The following is a 16,647-nucleotide window of genomic DNA, read 5'->3' as shown; positions in this document are numbered from 1 at the left end:
TCCATAATGATAAGTATTTATTTCGGCAGTGGTTCTTGTGAAAAAAAAAACACTCTAGGTGACTTAATATGTTAATAGTCAATTGTTTTGAGACATCGGTTCTTTGATACCGAAATATTTAGTCTGTCAAAAATTCCCCCTATATTGATGTTACAGATAATAATGGTTTAAATTGAATGACTCAGCTAAAAAGAGTTAGGCCAAACACATTACCAAATATGGGTGGAATGATTCAACATTTTGTAAACTTTGTAAATTTATGAAATTGCATTTATACAACGACTGAGAACAGACAATTAAGGAAACGTTTGTTTTTGTTTTTTTTTTTAAATAAAGGAACCCAAACTCTGTCGTGTAAGTTGGTTTAGATGTCAGATTTTTCGTCAGTAATTAATTTGTCTTGAAGATTGTCTTTAGCACACAGATGCGGTCATTGTGTATTAATTAAGTTAATTGGAGTGGCAAAAATATAATATATAAGAAGCCTTTAAACGACAAAATTTGAACAAAGCCAAATGATTTTATTGTAAAATTGTCTTTAAGCTTTCAGAAGATCGTACGGTATAGATGATTGAACATTAACCATAAATATCAGAAAACCACAAAGATTTTGCGATTTAACATACATATAATTATTTATCCTTAAGAATAGCAAGGTCAGGGCGAGTACAAATGCTCTTTGTGTGAAAATTTGCTATTTTTGACTATCATTAGGGTAGTATAGAACAAAATTATACCGGTAGTTATTTTAAATATTTTCAAAATGACGTTTTCGAATAATGTGATACTAGTATAGAAGTATATAAATGTTTTTAGAGTGTTTGAAAAACTGAATGTGATTTTCAAGATTTATTTATACCAGTTAATCGAAATGACCAAGAGAAGTGAGCGCTATGTGCCGAAAAAGCCTTTGCCATTAATCAAAATAGGTGAGTGTTTCTATAATATTTTGTATTCATATTTTATCTTTAATTAAAGTATATTCTTATATACGTGCAAGTTGTTAGAAGTTGGCTACGAGATCGACAATCGTGGATCGAATTCAATTTTAGAAATTGCTCACGTCGTATCAACATTCGAAATTGCAGATCAAATCAACATTCAAAATAGTCTATGTCGTAAATCAACAATTCGAAAATTTTCGGATCGTAGATCGACATTTGATATCGAACCGGATCTGCAATCGTAGATCGACGTTTAAAAAATGTCTAAGTCAAAGGTTGAAATTCGAAATAGTTAAGCTCGGAAAGCAATATTCGTTGGTAAACCCATGTACATTTTGTATACACTCGCAGATTAATATTCAATATAGTTTAGCTCGTAGATCGACACTCGAAAATGTTCAGCTCGGAAATCAACATTCTGAATGTAGTCACGGGTCTGTAGTCGCAGATCAACATTCAAAAAGTCTATGTCTACGTCGTAGATCGGCATTCGAAATTACTCAGGTCGTGGATCAATATTCAAGCTAGACCCGGGTCTGAATCGCAGATCAGCATTTTAAATAGTCTGAGTCGTCTAGCGACATTCGTCGAAAATGGTCATTTCAGAGATCAATATTCAATCTTGATCGGAGTCTGCTATCGCAGATCAACAGTGAAAACAGTTTTATATAGGTCTTAAATGCCGATCTACGACCTAGATTTTTTTTGAATGTTGATATGCGATAACAGACCTGATACTACATTAAATATCGATCTACCTCCTGAACAGTTTTGAAAATTGAATGTCGATCTACCACCTGGGCGTTTTCGAATGTCTGTCTACGACCTATAATTTTTTGAATCCGGGTTTACATTGAATATCGATCTACTTTTACAGCACCTGTTTATGATTATACCTCGGTCACAAATCCAATCCGACCGCCGCCCGATGATCGGCCGACGTATTTTTTCGCTCATCGGACCAGCGGCCGGCCGATGTTCGCACGGACATCGGGGCATTTTGGAGCATCGGGCGGCGGCCGGACAAATTTTAAGTCTCACTTAAAATTTTACCGACGTCGGGTCCGGGAAGGAATCGAGTTGAGATCGGATGAAGATCGGACGATCATCGCACGGAGATCGCCCGACATTGCGGTCATTCTACATGCGCCGGGAAAAATCAAGGTATGGCTAAGCGACATTTAAATCGGCCGGCGACCGTCCGATCGCCGGATGGCCTCCGCCCGATGACTGACGGACGCCGAACGGTGCCCGTCAGGTGTCCGCCGTGAGACCGAAGGACTCCGATCAGCGCTTTGCGTAGGTAGGTAGGTTCCACCATGCATCTTCAGCTTTTCATTTCAAGTCAAGATGCCGAGAAGGAAAGTTGTTTCACGACCAGACACACCCCCTCCAACAGCTGATCAGCCTGCGGAACAACACGATCAGGAGAAGGAACAAGCATCGCAGCCAGAGATAACCGTCGAGCATGCTGAAGCAACTGCCCAGTTTTTTGAAGAAAATCCGATATTTTATGACCTGACCCACAAGGATTACAAAGACAGGGTGAAGAGAGCTGCACTCCTCAAACAATTTGGCGACCAGATAGGAATAGATGGTAAGTTAAACATGTTTTGTGACACTTCTGCTAAAATGTACAGTTTTCTTTAGCAGCAGTTCAGACAACTTCGTACATCAGTGGTTTGTCAAAATATATTAACCATTGATGTGCACTCTGGTGTACAAGAATACAGTTTATGTACATTTGGATTATATGTAAAGTAATACATTCATTACATTGCTGTGTTTTTCTTTTGTTTATAGCCGATCGAATATGGAGCAAGTTCACCAACATGCGGACCGACTTTTTCAAACTCAAGAAACGGCTCAAGGGAAAAAGTGGAGACGGGCTGACACGAATGACAGCGCTGCAGAAGTACAAGCTGGAGCGGTATGCCTTCCTGTCTGCACATTACAAGGGCGGCGATGAACAGATCATGAATCGATCACTGGTAATTTTCTGTCTGCGAATGAAAGACTGTGGGATTTATATATTATTTATATACCATTTTCCAGACGGCGCGCAACAGTTACCTCGCGGAGTCCGGCCGGCGCCCGGCCGATGCCCGCCAGATTGCCGTCCGGACAACGTACGATTCATTTATATTTTCCGGCATCCTTGCGGCGCTCGGATGAAACCCGGGCGATAGCCGGCCGATAATCGGCCGTCCGCCGTCCAATTAATAACCCGATGCTCCACCCAAAAGTTTTCCCGAACTGTCCGATTGCCGGCCGATCATCGGCAGATGCCCGGCCGACGCCCTTTTGTGCAAACTACAGTGCCACTCATCGGACGGCGACCGGCTCCGACGTGTACAGTCCGTCCAAAGAGCTATAAAAATAAATTTTATAGTTCTTTGATATATAGTTCTTTGGTCCGTCCGATGCCTAGATATCGGACGCATCGGCCGGCGGCCGGGTGATTTGTGACCGAGGCATAATGTGGATCTACGATAGCCTGGGAAGTCGTTGATAATTCTTGCTTTGTCAGAAGAAACCATACCTAATATCTGTGCATTAAAGATCCCAATAAATTTGCGCTAATTAGTGTTCATTTGCATTCATCGAGTTTCAGATATTGTCAGTTTGCAGATAGAAAAAAGTTAGAAATTGTCAGACTGGATTCCCAGACTAGATCTTCGATTGCAGACCGTGGTCTACATTGAATGTCGATATATGACCTGAAGAATCTTGAATGTCAATCTGACTAAAGTACATCTCCTATTACGCTACGCATAGGATCTGAGAACGACCTATTCCAAAGAGCTATAAAAATGTATTTTATAGTTCTTTGCCTATTCATAGCCTCGTTCTGACGACCCTTTCGCTAGTCAATCAGAGCTTAACTTACAAAATTTTGCAAATTACCTGTAGCCTTGTCTTTTGATATTTACAATTCTTATGTCGGAATATGTCAGATAGCCGGTTAGCTCAGTCGGTAGGCCACTTGCATAGTAATCGAGGGGTCCCGAGTTCGAGCCGTGGAATAACTGCACATTTTTCTTACTCTTTGACATTCTGACAAGTCGTCTCATTGGTTAAAATAAAAATAGCAATGCTGGAAATCCAAAATATACAGAAGACGTATGTGAATGGGTCGTTCTCAGATCTTCGTTTAGAAGATCAAGTACTTCAGTCAGATTGCTTGAATGTTGATCTACGATAACAGTCCCGGGTCTACATTGAATTTTTGTGTACGAGTGCGGGCCTGGATCTGCATGAAACTTCGCTCAACGATTGTCGATTTCATAGCTAACTTCACAAAACTAAACGTGCATTTTTATCCCCCCCCCCCCCCCCCCCCCGCCAAAGGCGAAGGGGATATTAGAAATGCTCTCCGTCCGTGCGTCCGCAACGATCTTTTTCCGGAGCATAACTCTAAAAGTACTGGAGGGATTTTCTTCAAACTTCATACACTGATAGAACACATTGGGATGAAGTGCAGTGTGCAAGAACAATAACTCTACCTTGCCTATTTTTTTGAGTTATTCCCCTTTATCATATTTTCTTAAAAAAAATTTGTCCGGAGCATAACTCCAAAAGTACTGGAGGGATTTTCTTCAAACTTCATACACTGATAGAACACATTGGGAGAAAGTGCAGTGTGCAAGAACAATAACTCTAACCTGCCTATTTTTTGAGTTATTCCCCTTTATCATATTTTCTTTAAAAATTTTGTCCGGAGCATAACTCCAAAAGTACTGGAGGGATTTTCTTCAAACTTCATACACTGATAGAACACATTGGGAGGAAGTGCAGTGTGCAAGAACAATAACTCTAACCTGCCTATTTTTTGAGTTATTCCCCTTTATCATATTTTCTTAAAAAATTTTGTCCGGAGCATAACTCCAAAAGTACTGGAGGGATTTTCTTCAAACTTCATACACTGATAGAACACATTAGGAGGAAGTGCAGTGTGCAAGAAAAATAACTCTACCTTGCCTACTTTTTGAGTTATTCCCCTTGATCATATTTTATTAAAAAGATTTGTCCGCAGCATATCTTTTTCATGCATGGAGGGATTTTGATATGTCTTGGTACAAATGTTCACCACCACGAGGTGGAGTGTCATGCGCAAGAACCAGGTCCCTAGCTCTAAGGTCAAGGTCACATTTAGAGGTCAAAGGATACAAGAATGAAAACCTTGTCTGGAGCACTTCTTCTTCATGCATAGAGGGATTTTGATATAACTTGGCACAAATGTTCACCACCACAAGACGGAGTGTCATGCGCAAGATCCAGGTCCCTAGGTCTAAGGTCAAGGTCACACTTAGAGGCCAAAGGTCAGATACAAGAATGACTTTGTCCGAAGCATTTCTTCTTCATGCATGGAGGGATTTTGATGTAACTTGGCACAATTATACACCATCATGAGACGAAGTGTCATGCGCAGTTCCCTTCTTTAGAATTACTTCCCTTTTGTTGTTACTTAAAATAGCTTTTATTGTAACTTTTTCATTACTAGTCATAGGGAAAAATCGAGACCACTTTTCAGTAGTACATCATGCATGCTACATCCAATTTTGAGGTGTATTTTGACCAGTCTCTACCTAGTAAAGATTTTTGTGTGGACTTACATTTTTTTTTTTTTAAAGATTAACTTCCGTTAGTTGTCACTATAAATAACTTATGTTGTAACATTTTTATAATTGACCACAGGGAAAAAACAAGACCATTTTTCTGTGGTACAACCTGGATGTTACTTTCCAATTTCAGGTGTATTTTAAGACATCTCTACCTGGTTAGGAGTTTTTTTGTGGACTTAGAAAAGCAAAAGACTTACAATGATTACTAAACAACCACAAAATTAAAATTCCATTTGCAAATGCAGCTGCTAGAGTAAAGAAATTTGCTGTGACGGGCATATATTGTAACATTCTGGCACTCTTGTTGCCTGTTAGCTTTCCATTCCTTCTTTTTACAGTAGCCATATAGAAAAACATCATACAGCTATACTGTTCATGAAAATTAATAAAATTTAGCAGTAAACCACCTCACCACTGAATAATTCTTTCTTCCACATCTTTAAAACCCCTGATGTGGACCACAACTAAACGGTTTTTCAAAGCTTCTCCCAAAATGAATACTTTCAGACACTAACTTGCCAGGAACTTTAGCGTTCAATTATAATATGCCCGGCGGGGGGATTGGCCATGTCGAACATGGCTCTTGTTAAATATTGTTTTAATATCAGCTAATTTAAATCGTTTCAGTATTTTATGATACTTGAATATAATATTGAAATACGAGAGTGGTCTTGTCAAGATTTATCTCGCGCTGTTTTACTTTTCTTGACTTTTCGCTTTCGAGAATTTGATAAAACAATATTTATCATTAAACAAGAATAAACATTTCTTGATGACGGGGTGAATCTAAAATAAACGGAATATAAACCAGAAAGCGCGTACGACTGTTTTTAATCCAATCACCTTCACTTTTCGAACAACAAATCAATCTGTCAAAGGAATACATGCACACACAAGAGAAAATGAAGTGGTTGTTGAGTCTTTATCATTCAAACATTTATTTTCCATTTAAAACACATTGATATAGTTGTAAGGAAGTAAACGAACGAACATTTCATTGTGCTCACAATATGTATTTACTAAAGATCATGTATGAGAATCGAACGTATTGATCCAGTGAAAGACATTTTTCAAACTCAAACTGCAAGAATAAACACTGCCTTTCTGATCTGCCACTTTATTTACATAGGCTTATATTATATTAAAGTATTCACTCTCGTGAATATGCCCTTCGATCAAACGACGAAGTTGGAAAGTTCAGTTTAATTAAACGGCATAACATAGGCTATAATCGCAAACAAAGATGATAGGAAGATGTTATTTTAACATTACCGAAACAGGCGTTCTTGTGTAATTACATGGCTTTTTTAGCTCACCTGTCACATAGTGACAAGGTGAGCTTTTGTGATCACCCTTCGTCCGTCGTCTGTGCGTCCGTCCGTCCGTGCGTCAACAATTTCTTGTCTGCACGATAGTGGTTTCGTTTATGATTTTGTTTTAACCAAACTTTCACACAACTTGTATCACCATAAGATCTCGGTTCCTTTTCTTGAACTGGCCAGATCCCATTATGGGTTTCAGAGTTATGGCCCCTGAAAGGGCCAAAATTAGCTATTTTGACCTTGTCTGCACAATAGCAGCTTTATTTATAATTTGATTTTTACCAAACTGGCACACAACTTGTATCACCATAAGATCTTGGTTCCTTTCTTGAACTGGCGCGATTCCTTTATGGGTTCTAGAGTTATGGCCCCTGAAAGGGCCAAAATTAGCCATTTTGATCTTGTCTGCACAATAGCAGCTTCATTTATGATTTGAATTTAATCAGACTTGCACAAAACTTGTGTCACCATAAGATCTCATTTCCCTTCTTGAAACGGCTAGATCCCATAATGGGTTCCAGAGTTATGGCCCCTGAAAGGGCCAAAATTAGCTATTTTGACCTTGTCTGCACAATAGCAGTTTCATTTATGATTTGATTTTAACCAAACTTGCACACAACTTGTATCACCACAAGGTCTTGGTTCCTTTCTTGAACTGGCCAAATTCCATCATGGGTTCCAGAGTTATGGCCCCTAAAAGGTCCAAAATTGGCTATTTTGGCTTTTGCAGCCATATAGAGACTTCATTTATGGTTTTATTTGATACAAACTTCCAAAATATCTTCAACAACAATAAATCTTAGATTCCATGACAAATCAGATCCAATCGTAGGTTCCAGAGTTATTTTATATCTGATTACCTCCCCTGATTGTAATCAAAATGGATTTATATCAGTAAATACTTATAGGACTTATTTGAAATTTCATTATTGTCATTAGTTGGACTGAGACAATCAGGGTAGATAACTATGGACTGATTTTATGTCAAATTACCTCCCTTTATTTCAAATTAAAATGGGTATATCTCCGTAACTAATGAAGATACTGATCTGAAATTTCATTTATGTCAACAGATTTATTTGGCAGAGCCTTCTTTTGTTCACTTACAATATTTTTTTTTAATTACTTCCCTTTTACGTTACTATAAATAGCTTATTTTTAATAACTTTTTTATTATTGGCTGTAAGGAAAAACCGAGACCACTTTTCTGTGGTACAAGATGGATGGTTCCTCAAATTTTTAGGTGCATTTTGACATATCTGTACCTTGTAAGAATTGTTTTTTCTTTTTGGTTAAATTTCTTCCCTTTGTTGTTCCTGTCCTTTGGACTTAAATATTTTTACTGAGGACCTTCTTGTCCTAAAGTGCAATGATAACAGGTGAGCGATATAGGGCCATCATGGCCCTCTTGTATTACTATTAGCCGGGTTTAGTAGTCAATTAAATGGCGATGTTCTATCTTTAATGGTGTTGAAAGACCCTAGATTTCCCACCGAGCATCATTCCAGACAGTAGAACCATCAATCTTCTACAAACCAGGTGGATAGTAGTTTCACAGGAAAGCATTCTTCATCCCGATCCAGTCTTTTAATTGGTCTTGTTAGGTGTAACGTCACAATGACACAATTTTAGACCATACGGCGACTTTCCAGCTTTGATAATGGAGAAAGACCACGAGCATTATTTCAGGCATGGATGGACACCTGGGTAGAACCATCGACCTTCCTTAAGCCAAATGGATAGCTTCCTCACATGGAGGAATTTCACGCCCTTATTGAGGTTTGGAACCCAAAGAGGTAAGGGGCGAGTGATTCAAGTTAGATGGTGATGGAGCACGGACGCCATGCCTCAGTCATATTAACATGTAGAGATGTCATTTTCTTCATTGTGTGTTGCTAGATGCGTTGAAAGTATGCATGCAGATCTTCATTTGGTAAGACCTTCCAGTGCGAGGTTGCGTACAGTGAATATTGAACCTTTTTGAGGGGAATTCTTTTTAACGCACTGTTTGATAAAATGACAAGTGTTATATCGATACATATTTGCAAAATAGAAACTGTGTGCATGGATATCTTCACCCAGCAGGTATATTTTTGTTCTTTTTCAATATTTAATTCAATAATCCACTTCAGCAACGAAATTTAATTGCTCCCCCCGCCAACAAACCAATTTTATAATGTAGGCCTATAGGGTACGACTGGCTAAGTACTAAGTCAACCTCGCAGTAAGGGAGAATTTTCAAAATACCTGACTGATCATGTTAATATAATGTGACTTTTATAAAGATGGCCAGTTTTTAAGAAGGACATTTAATGTTCTCACCATAAACCATTTTTGAACTTGAATTAAATTGATAATCTATCCGATTTATTCCATCAACATACGTTAACTTATCTATCAAATTTCAAAAATCGATCACCGTTCACGTATTGAATAAAGGCTTGGGTCAAACGTTATTTACTTATATACAAATATTCAAAACTGGACAGGATTGCTTAACACAGGAGTCTTTCAAAACTGAGATTTGCCTACAATATTTTTTATCATGCATTTGTAAAGAATGACATTATTACATGTATTAATTACCGATGTTTGTAAAAGCTTTTGGTATTTAATAAATTAGATACTAAACGACATTGAATTAGTATTATCCCTATAGTTGTTATGGATTACTGAAAGAAAAGTGGTGTTTATTATTAAAAAAAAAAAACAATATTAAAAGAATAAAAAATTCAAGTTTCTTTTGAAGAATGTGTCGCTGTCATCAGATACATTCTGGAGTACTGTGTGGATTTATAAGCTAAAAAATCGTTAAAATGAATAAGCTGACTCTTTATTATAAAGGTAGGTCTAAGGAACATAAACAAACATGGAATAGGTCAAAGACGCAGTCAAATCTAGATCCGTATTCACTGATGAAACGTTTAATTGATGTCTAAAATGGAAAATATTGAAAATTTTATATAAATCACGGGTCAATAGTTTGTGCTATTGACCACTTTATAGTTCAACAAATATGTGCCATGCTAAAGTAAAAAATGAGAGAAAAAAACTTTGAATTTCATTTATAATCTCACATGATAAAACACTTACTGAATGGCGTGTTAATCAATAGTCAATCCTCGGGAAAATAGTTTCGACTATTGACCGACAGACCATACAATATGTGTATGCTATTAACCAGTAAGTCATTCAATAAACGTGTATAAAAGCCATACTGATAAAGTTTTGCTGAACTATCTGTAGCTGTATATTACACAATTATGCGAAGTTTCATTATATTATAGACTAATTTAATACTGAAAGAGGGAAAACAATATTTAGCAGACTTTAAACAATGGTGAATACGGACCCAGTCAAAGACCATGCTTGCAGAGTCGAACGGGTGCTTGAGAAGCAATCGAAAATTGAAAGAACAGTCGCAAGTTAGTCTGTCTGTTGCACAAGTTTGAGTGAACTTTGGCTGTTCTAGCACATTGGCTGTTGTTCTCAGAAATGTCCAGTAAGGGAATTCCTTTTGATTTAACGGAAACAATCAAATAAATGTATGTTTTGCTTTGAAGAATGAAAATTCATCATACTGCTACGAGTATGTAGAAGTATACACTTATTGAGTGGCCTTTTGAGCGCTGGCGAATATTTTTGAATGTTGACCGGTAAACCATTCAGCAAGTGTATTTTTGTATGACGTCCAAAAAACAAAGAAACCTTTGGAGATATTTTCATAAGTCAGGACTTTGGCCCAATGAGTGAAAAAAAAAGCGCAAACTATGGGCCGGCGATAAAGCAATCATGTAATATTTAGACTCTCTTCCATTGCTCAATGTTTATTTCGACAGTCTACAATGACCCATCTAACTATTTTCACTATTTTTTTATACTGTGAATCGACGCATACTGCAAATATGTTAACCGCTATAGAAAAAGAGACATGTATGACTAGAATTTTTGTTGGATTTTATGTCACACTGACACAATTATGCTTTTGATGGTGGAGGACGACCCCGGGTGCCCCTCCATGCATTATTCCACTAAGGGCGGGCACCTGGATAGAACCACCGACCTTTCGTAGGCCAGCTGGATGACTTCCTAACAAGAAAGATTCAACGCCCCAAGCCTCGCTCGAACCCACATCGGTGAGAGACAAATAATTCGAAGTGAACGACCTTAACCACTTAGCCAGGGAGGCCCCCAAACTAGAATACAAGATAACTGAAATGGTTTACCCCTATATATAGCGTCAGTGAGGCTTGTTTTCGTTTGAATGGTACATAAACCTGCAGTCAAACATTGTATTAAGAAGCCAGTCACGAGACTGGCACAATCTGGGTGCTTAAGGAGGGTACTTGCTGAAGACAAGTTAAAATTAGAACAAAATTTAAATTTAGCAAGTTAGCTTACTGTCTGCTTAAGGCAAGTGGCTGCTTTCTACAGGTGGTCACTAAGGTAGGTCTAACTATGTTTCGTTTATTCGCATCAGGTGATTTGCAATAGATTTCTAGTGGGTATAAGTAATTAAAGTAAGCGCATTTGCTTTTCTTTGGTGTCAAAGTTGAAAAGTTTGCCAACTTGATAAGGCTTAGTCTGGCATATGATCGCATTATACGAGGAGAATGGGGGTTTTAATATTGGATTCAAAATGAAAGGCTTCTTGTATACAAACATGATATTCGTGCAGTGAATATAGTACTTTATACAACATGGAAGTGTTCACTTGAGAATTAGAAAATGGTTTAGGAAGTGCTAAGGAAGCTAGAAAACAATGATGGATTCCAAAACTAAGGCTTTAAGGATGGCGCACGATATTATTCTGCGAAGGATTGGTAATCATATTTTCACTTTGATAAATTACTTTCTAACGGATTGAGAATTCTGCTGAAAACTGACACGTGAATATATTCTTATTTCACTTAATACGTAAGTAGAGAACGAAATAACTAAATTTCTTGCGAAAGAACTACGGATACATTAGTTTGTCTTGAGCCTTAGTGACATAAACGGTAGGAATGTGAAGTTAATGCGGCGCCAAAAACTAAAATAAAACTATCTTGAAATTGATTTATGGCGACAAATAATGAAACCAAGCCACGATGACTCCATTTTTTGCATATGTTAATATAACACATTATTGTTAAAGAAGCTATAAAAATGTCAAAGTGGTCTTATATACAGAAAAGTTACCCTAAGCAAAATACTGAAAATTGTAACTATTTCTTGATGACGGACTTGTTACTGTGGAAACATAGCGTTGGTAGTATTTTAATTGTCACAAATGTATCATAAATGGACCACAAAATCTTGACAATGTTTCTACAGCCAAGTTTTAATCCATATAGACCATTTAAATGCGTATCATTATCAAATAATTGGATAAAATCCAAGATATTGGTCATCAAAGACTTTGTAAATAATCTGATTTATTGTATGACATATATATTCTATTTGTATTCCTTATTCAACAATTTGAGTAAAAATAATAGAACATGGAATGTGAATGCAATCCCTAACTACGGGGTGGATACTGGTAGAAGTCAACGAAGAAGCTGTATGTCGCAACCTATTATGTAAGGTTATCTACGTAAAATAAATTTAGAGACACACACTAATATTGGCTATGGTTCTGATCGAATATGCCAGTTTACAGAAAAGGTTAGCCTTTCAGCGGCTGGAGAAAATAAACTTATGTTTTGTCTTTCAGGATCTGCCATGGCGACGGGTGGCACAGTAATGGCGCCGGGTGATAAGATCGATTCTTCCAGGGTACGTTTCCTTAATTCGGCCTTTTACGAATGTCCTAAAGGTTTTGCCAGTTATTATGCAAATGATTCACGCACAATTTATAATTTTCACAATTTTAGCTATACATATATGTGCGGTGAATTTCAGTTTACTCATGGAAGTATGTCGGGTTACATTTAGTTGAGTGTCCGAACGCAGTTCGTCTCTCCATTAATTATATTATTATTTGCTTGTGACAGTATGGGCATAACTCTTTGGTGTTTAATGTATTGCCATGCAACATGTTTATTTCCGAGATACTAGTAATATTTATAACTTTTGCTTTTGTAGGACAAACTGGGTATTCAAGGTCATGGCTTAATGACAACCTGCTCTCACGATGGTTCCCTTGGGGTGCCATCCAGCGAGCCCTCTCCCTCTGTTTCCCGACCTTCTACGGCCACGTCGGGCGATAGCCCCGCTGAAGGAATTAGCAGCATCTCGATGCCTCCGGAAGCGGTTGGCGTTTTAGAAACTGTTATAAACATGAATAAAGCATTAGAACAACAGATAGACGCTTTACGAATGAGATTAACCGTTGAAGCAAAGAATCATGACACAGAAAAATACAAAATAATTAAAGAGAAAGAAAGAGAGCTAGATAAGAAGGAAGATGAAATAATTGATCTGAAAGATTCATTAGTTCATAGAGATGAAAGAGTTACTGTTTTAGTAAAAGAGGGACATGAAAAAGACTTCCAAATTCAGCAAAAAGAGAAAGAAATAAATGATTTGAAAGAACTTGTTAAACAAACAGAAGGCTACGCAGAGCAATTGCAGAAAAGAGTCGGAAGACTCAAAGATGACAAAAATAAATTGGAATCAGATAGTGCTTACAAAGAGCAAAGCGAAGAAATACGAAAGCTTAAACATGAAATAGTGTCTATGAAAGAGAAAGTCGCATCAATGGAAAGAGAACTTGGAAGAGCCAGACTAGTCATAGATCAACAAAACACAAAAATAAAAGGACTTGAAGCGGAAAAGGGTGCTATTAGTGAAAAGTTTAAAGAAGAACTTGAACGAGCTGGTAGAGCGATGCGATCAGAAGTGGAAAGGATGAGAGAGGTGATGAAACAGCAGTATATGGAAATGAGAAATTTACGAGAACAAAACTTTGAAATATCAAGTGATGTTAGAGACATTAAAGATATACTGTTAAAAGGTACAATAAAACAGGAACCTGAGATAAAAACCAAGACTACAGAAAAGATTGATGTTAACAACTTCAAATCACCGCGACCGATGCACAAGAGTCCAAATTTTGGTATGCGGATGCCTCTGACATCACGGCAGGCACCGCCACCAAAGCCAAACGGAGCGGTTCGAACCTCAATGCCCACAATGTCAACGACAAGAGGGACAACGCAAGGGAAAACACAGGGCTTGCCACCAATCACTAAACCGAGTGAAAACACTACTGGGAAATGGATACCGGCTGGAGGAACGCACAAGCAGGCGACACTCAATGTTCGTTCTGCAAAGGGCGGGAGACGATAGCTTCTTATATGAAGTTTTAGTGCTGAACTGTAAAGCAAGGTGCTTCTAGATAAATAATGGTTGCTTTCAGCTGTGCTTTAGGTCGCTTTATCAGGACAGTTGCTTACAAGAAAAAACTTGGCAAGTGATCTCATTAGGTAATTACTACAAATAAATAATGTGTCATTAGAGGACAATGCAAATACTGAGCGAGACTACCTACATTTACATGGACAGATTCGATTTCTGTGGTGGAAACAGAAATACTCCTAGGTGTAGGTTGAAAGTCAATCATAATCTTCAATTTGCAGGGTTTTATAAGCTTCTTTGAGATTGAAAATCATGTCACAAGCATTAAGCATCTACATTTTATTAGATAACACATTAGTACTTTTGAAATAGTGGAGCTTCAAGTGACAGAGAATCGTTTTGTTGCTGTGGTCTGAAAAACATTTCAGTTTTGCTAGCAAGTTTGAGCTATTTTAAAATTCCTACACACTTTGCGGATATAAAAAAGTTCTTTACTTTCTACAACCTACATAAATCTTGATATTCTTGGATTTGAAGTGATCCATCACCAACTGCAGGTAAAGTTGGAGAAAAAAAACAGGGAGAAGGTAGATTCTCTGTAAAGTAATACCTCTGTAGATCAGACACCACCAGGAATATTGTTAAATGTTTGTTGTACAGAGGTTGTTGCTCCGGAGAGGTTCATTTACTATGAATTATGTCTTATCTAAGAGGAAACATGTGTGTTTATATTGAGGTAATCACTCCTCAAAGATGTCATAATGCATTCATTTTCCATTGCAAACCAATCATCTGTGATATTTCAATATGCATTCTGTGATATATCATGACCTTTCTCAGTCTAACTGGCATTAATAACGTGCCAAATAAGAAATTTAATATTCAATGCCAGGTGAATCCTGTTGTGCTTGTAGTTTTTGATACAGGTATTTTTCTATACCTTTGTTGAAAATGTTTGGCATTAAAGCAGAAATGTTAAATATTTAGCTTCTGTTGTAAATAATCCATTCAGAAGATTAACATAATAATGATGAATTGGTGCATCTAAACACCCATACACTGTCAAAGGGCAAATACATTACATATGCTGTTTTGGCAGTCTTTTGAGTAACACCCATCTAGCCTATTTAATAAATGTATCCAATTCCATTATTATATAAATGTATGTACTGAGGAAAATGTTCATTTTTAACATTCATAAGATTTGTGATACAAAGCAGGATTACTGAAAATAGCTGACAAAGGGAGTTAATTCAACTCTAACGATTTTCTACTACGGATATATATTACATTTTTATTTGAAATTTTAGGATAAAGCTGACCTCCTATTGTTCCAAGTTTAACATTTTGAAATCCAATATTCTTTAAAACAGTGTACATACTTTTTAAGACTTCTTACATTTGAACCCATTCTCATCGGAGGCTAAACATAGTGCCCATGGTAGAACTTTAGTATGCCAGAATGAGTTGGACAAAGTTAGCTTAGAAATCTTACTAGATGGTTGTCCATATGACACTGGTGCCCCCTACTACCTGCCTCTGTATGGTCATATATATGTTACTTGTTAACAGTGCAAGTCCAAGTAAACTTTTATAGTATCTAGGGCCAGGGATATGTATCATAAGGGTGGAGGATTGTGGTGGGAGTATGGATACTACAAAACATCAAGTAACATTTTTTTAGGGGGAAGTGGGGCGGGGGTGAAGGCAGGGGGTTGGAGGGGGTGGATCCAAAATAAAATGCCAGGTGCACAACTTCACATGCTGAACAACATTCCCATAAAATTTCATGACACGGGTCTAATAATTTTTGTGGTATGTGTGACACAACCTTTAAGACACTTAATATATATTTTTGTCTAAGTAAAGGGTCGTATATCTGGTCTTGCCGAGTGAAATATCAAACAAAAGCCACAGGTGCACAACTCCACATGCTGAATAATATTCCTGTAAAGTATCAAGACCCTTTATCAACAAGAGCTGTCCGTAAGACAGTGCGCACGACTTTTCTAAGTGCTTGACTCTGTATTAGAGCTTTATAAAACTTTAACCAAAATATTCTAAGTTAAAAATTATTAAGTTATGGGTATTGTTTCTCCTGGGGTAGACTTTGATAGTAAATAATTATTTTAAGTTTCAAGTCAAAAGCTTTTAAAGTAACAGAGATATTTGACTTTATCAAAAACTTTAACCAAAAAATTCTAAGTTAAAAAGGGGCATAACTGTCAAAATTCTAATCAGTGTTATGGGGATTGTTTTTTTCTGGTATAGACTTTGATAGTAAATAACTATTATAAGTTTCAAGTCAAAAGCTTTAATAGTAACAGAGATATTTGACTTTTATCAAAAACTTTAACCAACAGAGATGCGGATGCGGACGCCGACACAGATGCCGACGCAAGTGCAATAGCTCTACTTTTTCTTCGAAAAGTCAAGCTAAAAATGTTTTGAAATACATGGGACACAAACTTC

At 37.3% G+C, this 16,647-nt stretch overlaps 1 protein-coding gene across 5 annotated transcripts; it reads left to right on the top strand.

Annotated features, from left to right (window-relative positions):
• Positions 1 to 706: 706 nt before the first annotated feature.
• Positions 707 to 15,157, top strand: LOC123525445 (chromosome partition protein Smc-like). 5 transcript variants are annotated; one of them, XM_045304493.2, is made up of 3 exons: positions 707 to 929; positions 12,590 to 12,651; positions 12,961 to 15,157. In XM_045304493.2, exons 1-3 carry the CDS (start codon positions 872 to 874, stop codon positions 14,164 to 14,166), a joined length of 1,326 nt encoding a protein of 441 aa, XP_045160428.2. In that variant the 5' UTR covers positions 707 to 871; the 3' UTR covers positions 14,167 to 15,157. The 5 variants fall into 5 exon arrangements, with proteins under 5 accessions (XP_045160428.2, XP_045160430.2, XP_045160429.2 ...); XM_045304495.2 differs by lacking the exon at positions 707 to 929 and adding an exon at positions 8,828 to 8,976; XM_045304494.2 differs by lacking the exon at positions 707 to 929 and adding an exon at positions 9,391 to 9,735.
• The last annotated feature ends 1,490 nt before the right edge of the window (positions 15,158 to 16,647 follow it).

Source organism: Mercenaria mercenaria, chromosome 3 (assembly GCF_021730395.1).
Source record: "Mercenaria mercenaria strain notata chromosome 3, MADL_Memer_1, whole genome shotgun sequence".
Classification (NCBI taxonomy): Eukaryota; Metazoa; Mollusca; class Bivalvia; order Venerida; family Veneridae; genus Mercenaria; species Mercenaria mercenaria.
Note: the sequence above shows the minus strand (reverse complement) of the source record. Positions and strands in the feature narration are given on the sequence as shown.

Bases quoted from the DNA above. Each gene is read 5' to 3' on its own strand.
- LOC123525445 (XM_045304492.2), top strand. From the start codon at position 11,654: ATGATGGATTCCAAAACTAAGGCTTTAAGGATGGCGCACGATATTATT. The intron at 11,715-12,589 runs GTAATCATATTT...TTTGTCTTTCAG, and splicing joins TATTATTCTGCGAAGGATTG to GATCTGCCATGGCGACGGGT. The intron at 12,652-12,960 runs GTACGTTTCCTT...TTGCTTTTGTAG, and splicing joins ATAAGATCGATTCTTCCAGG to GACAAACTGGGTATTCAAGG.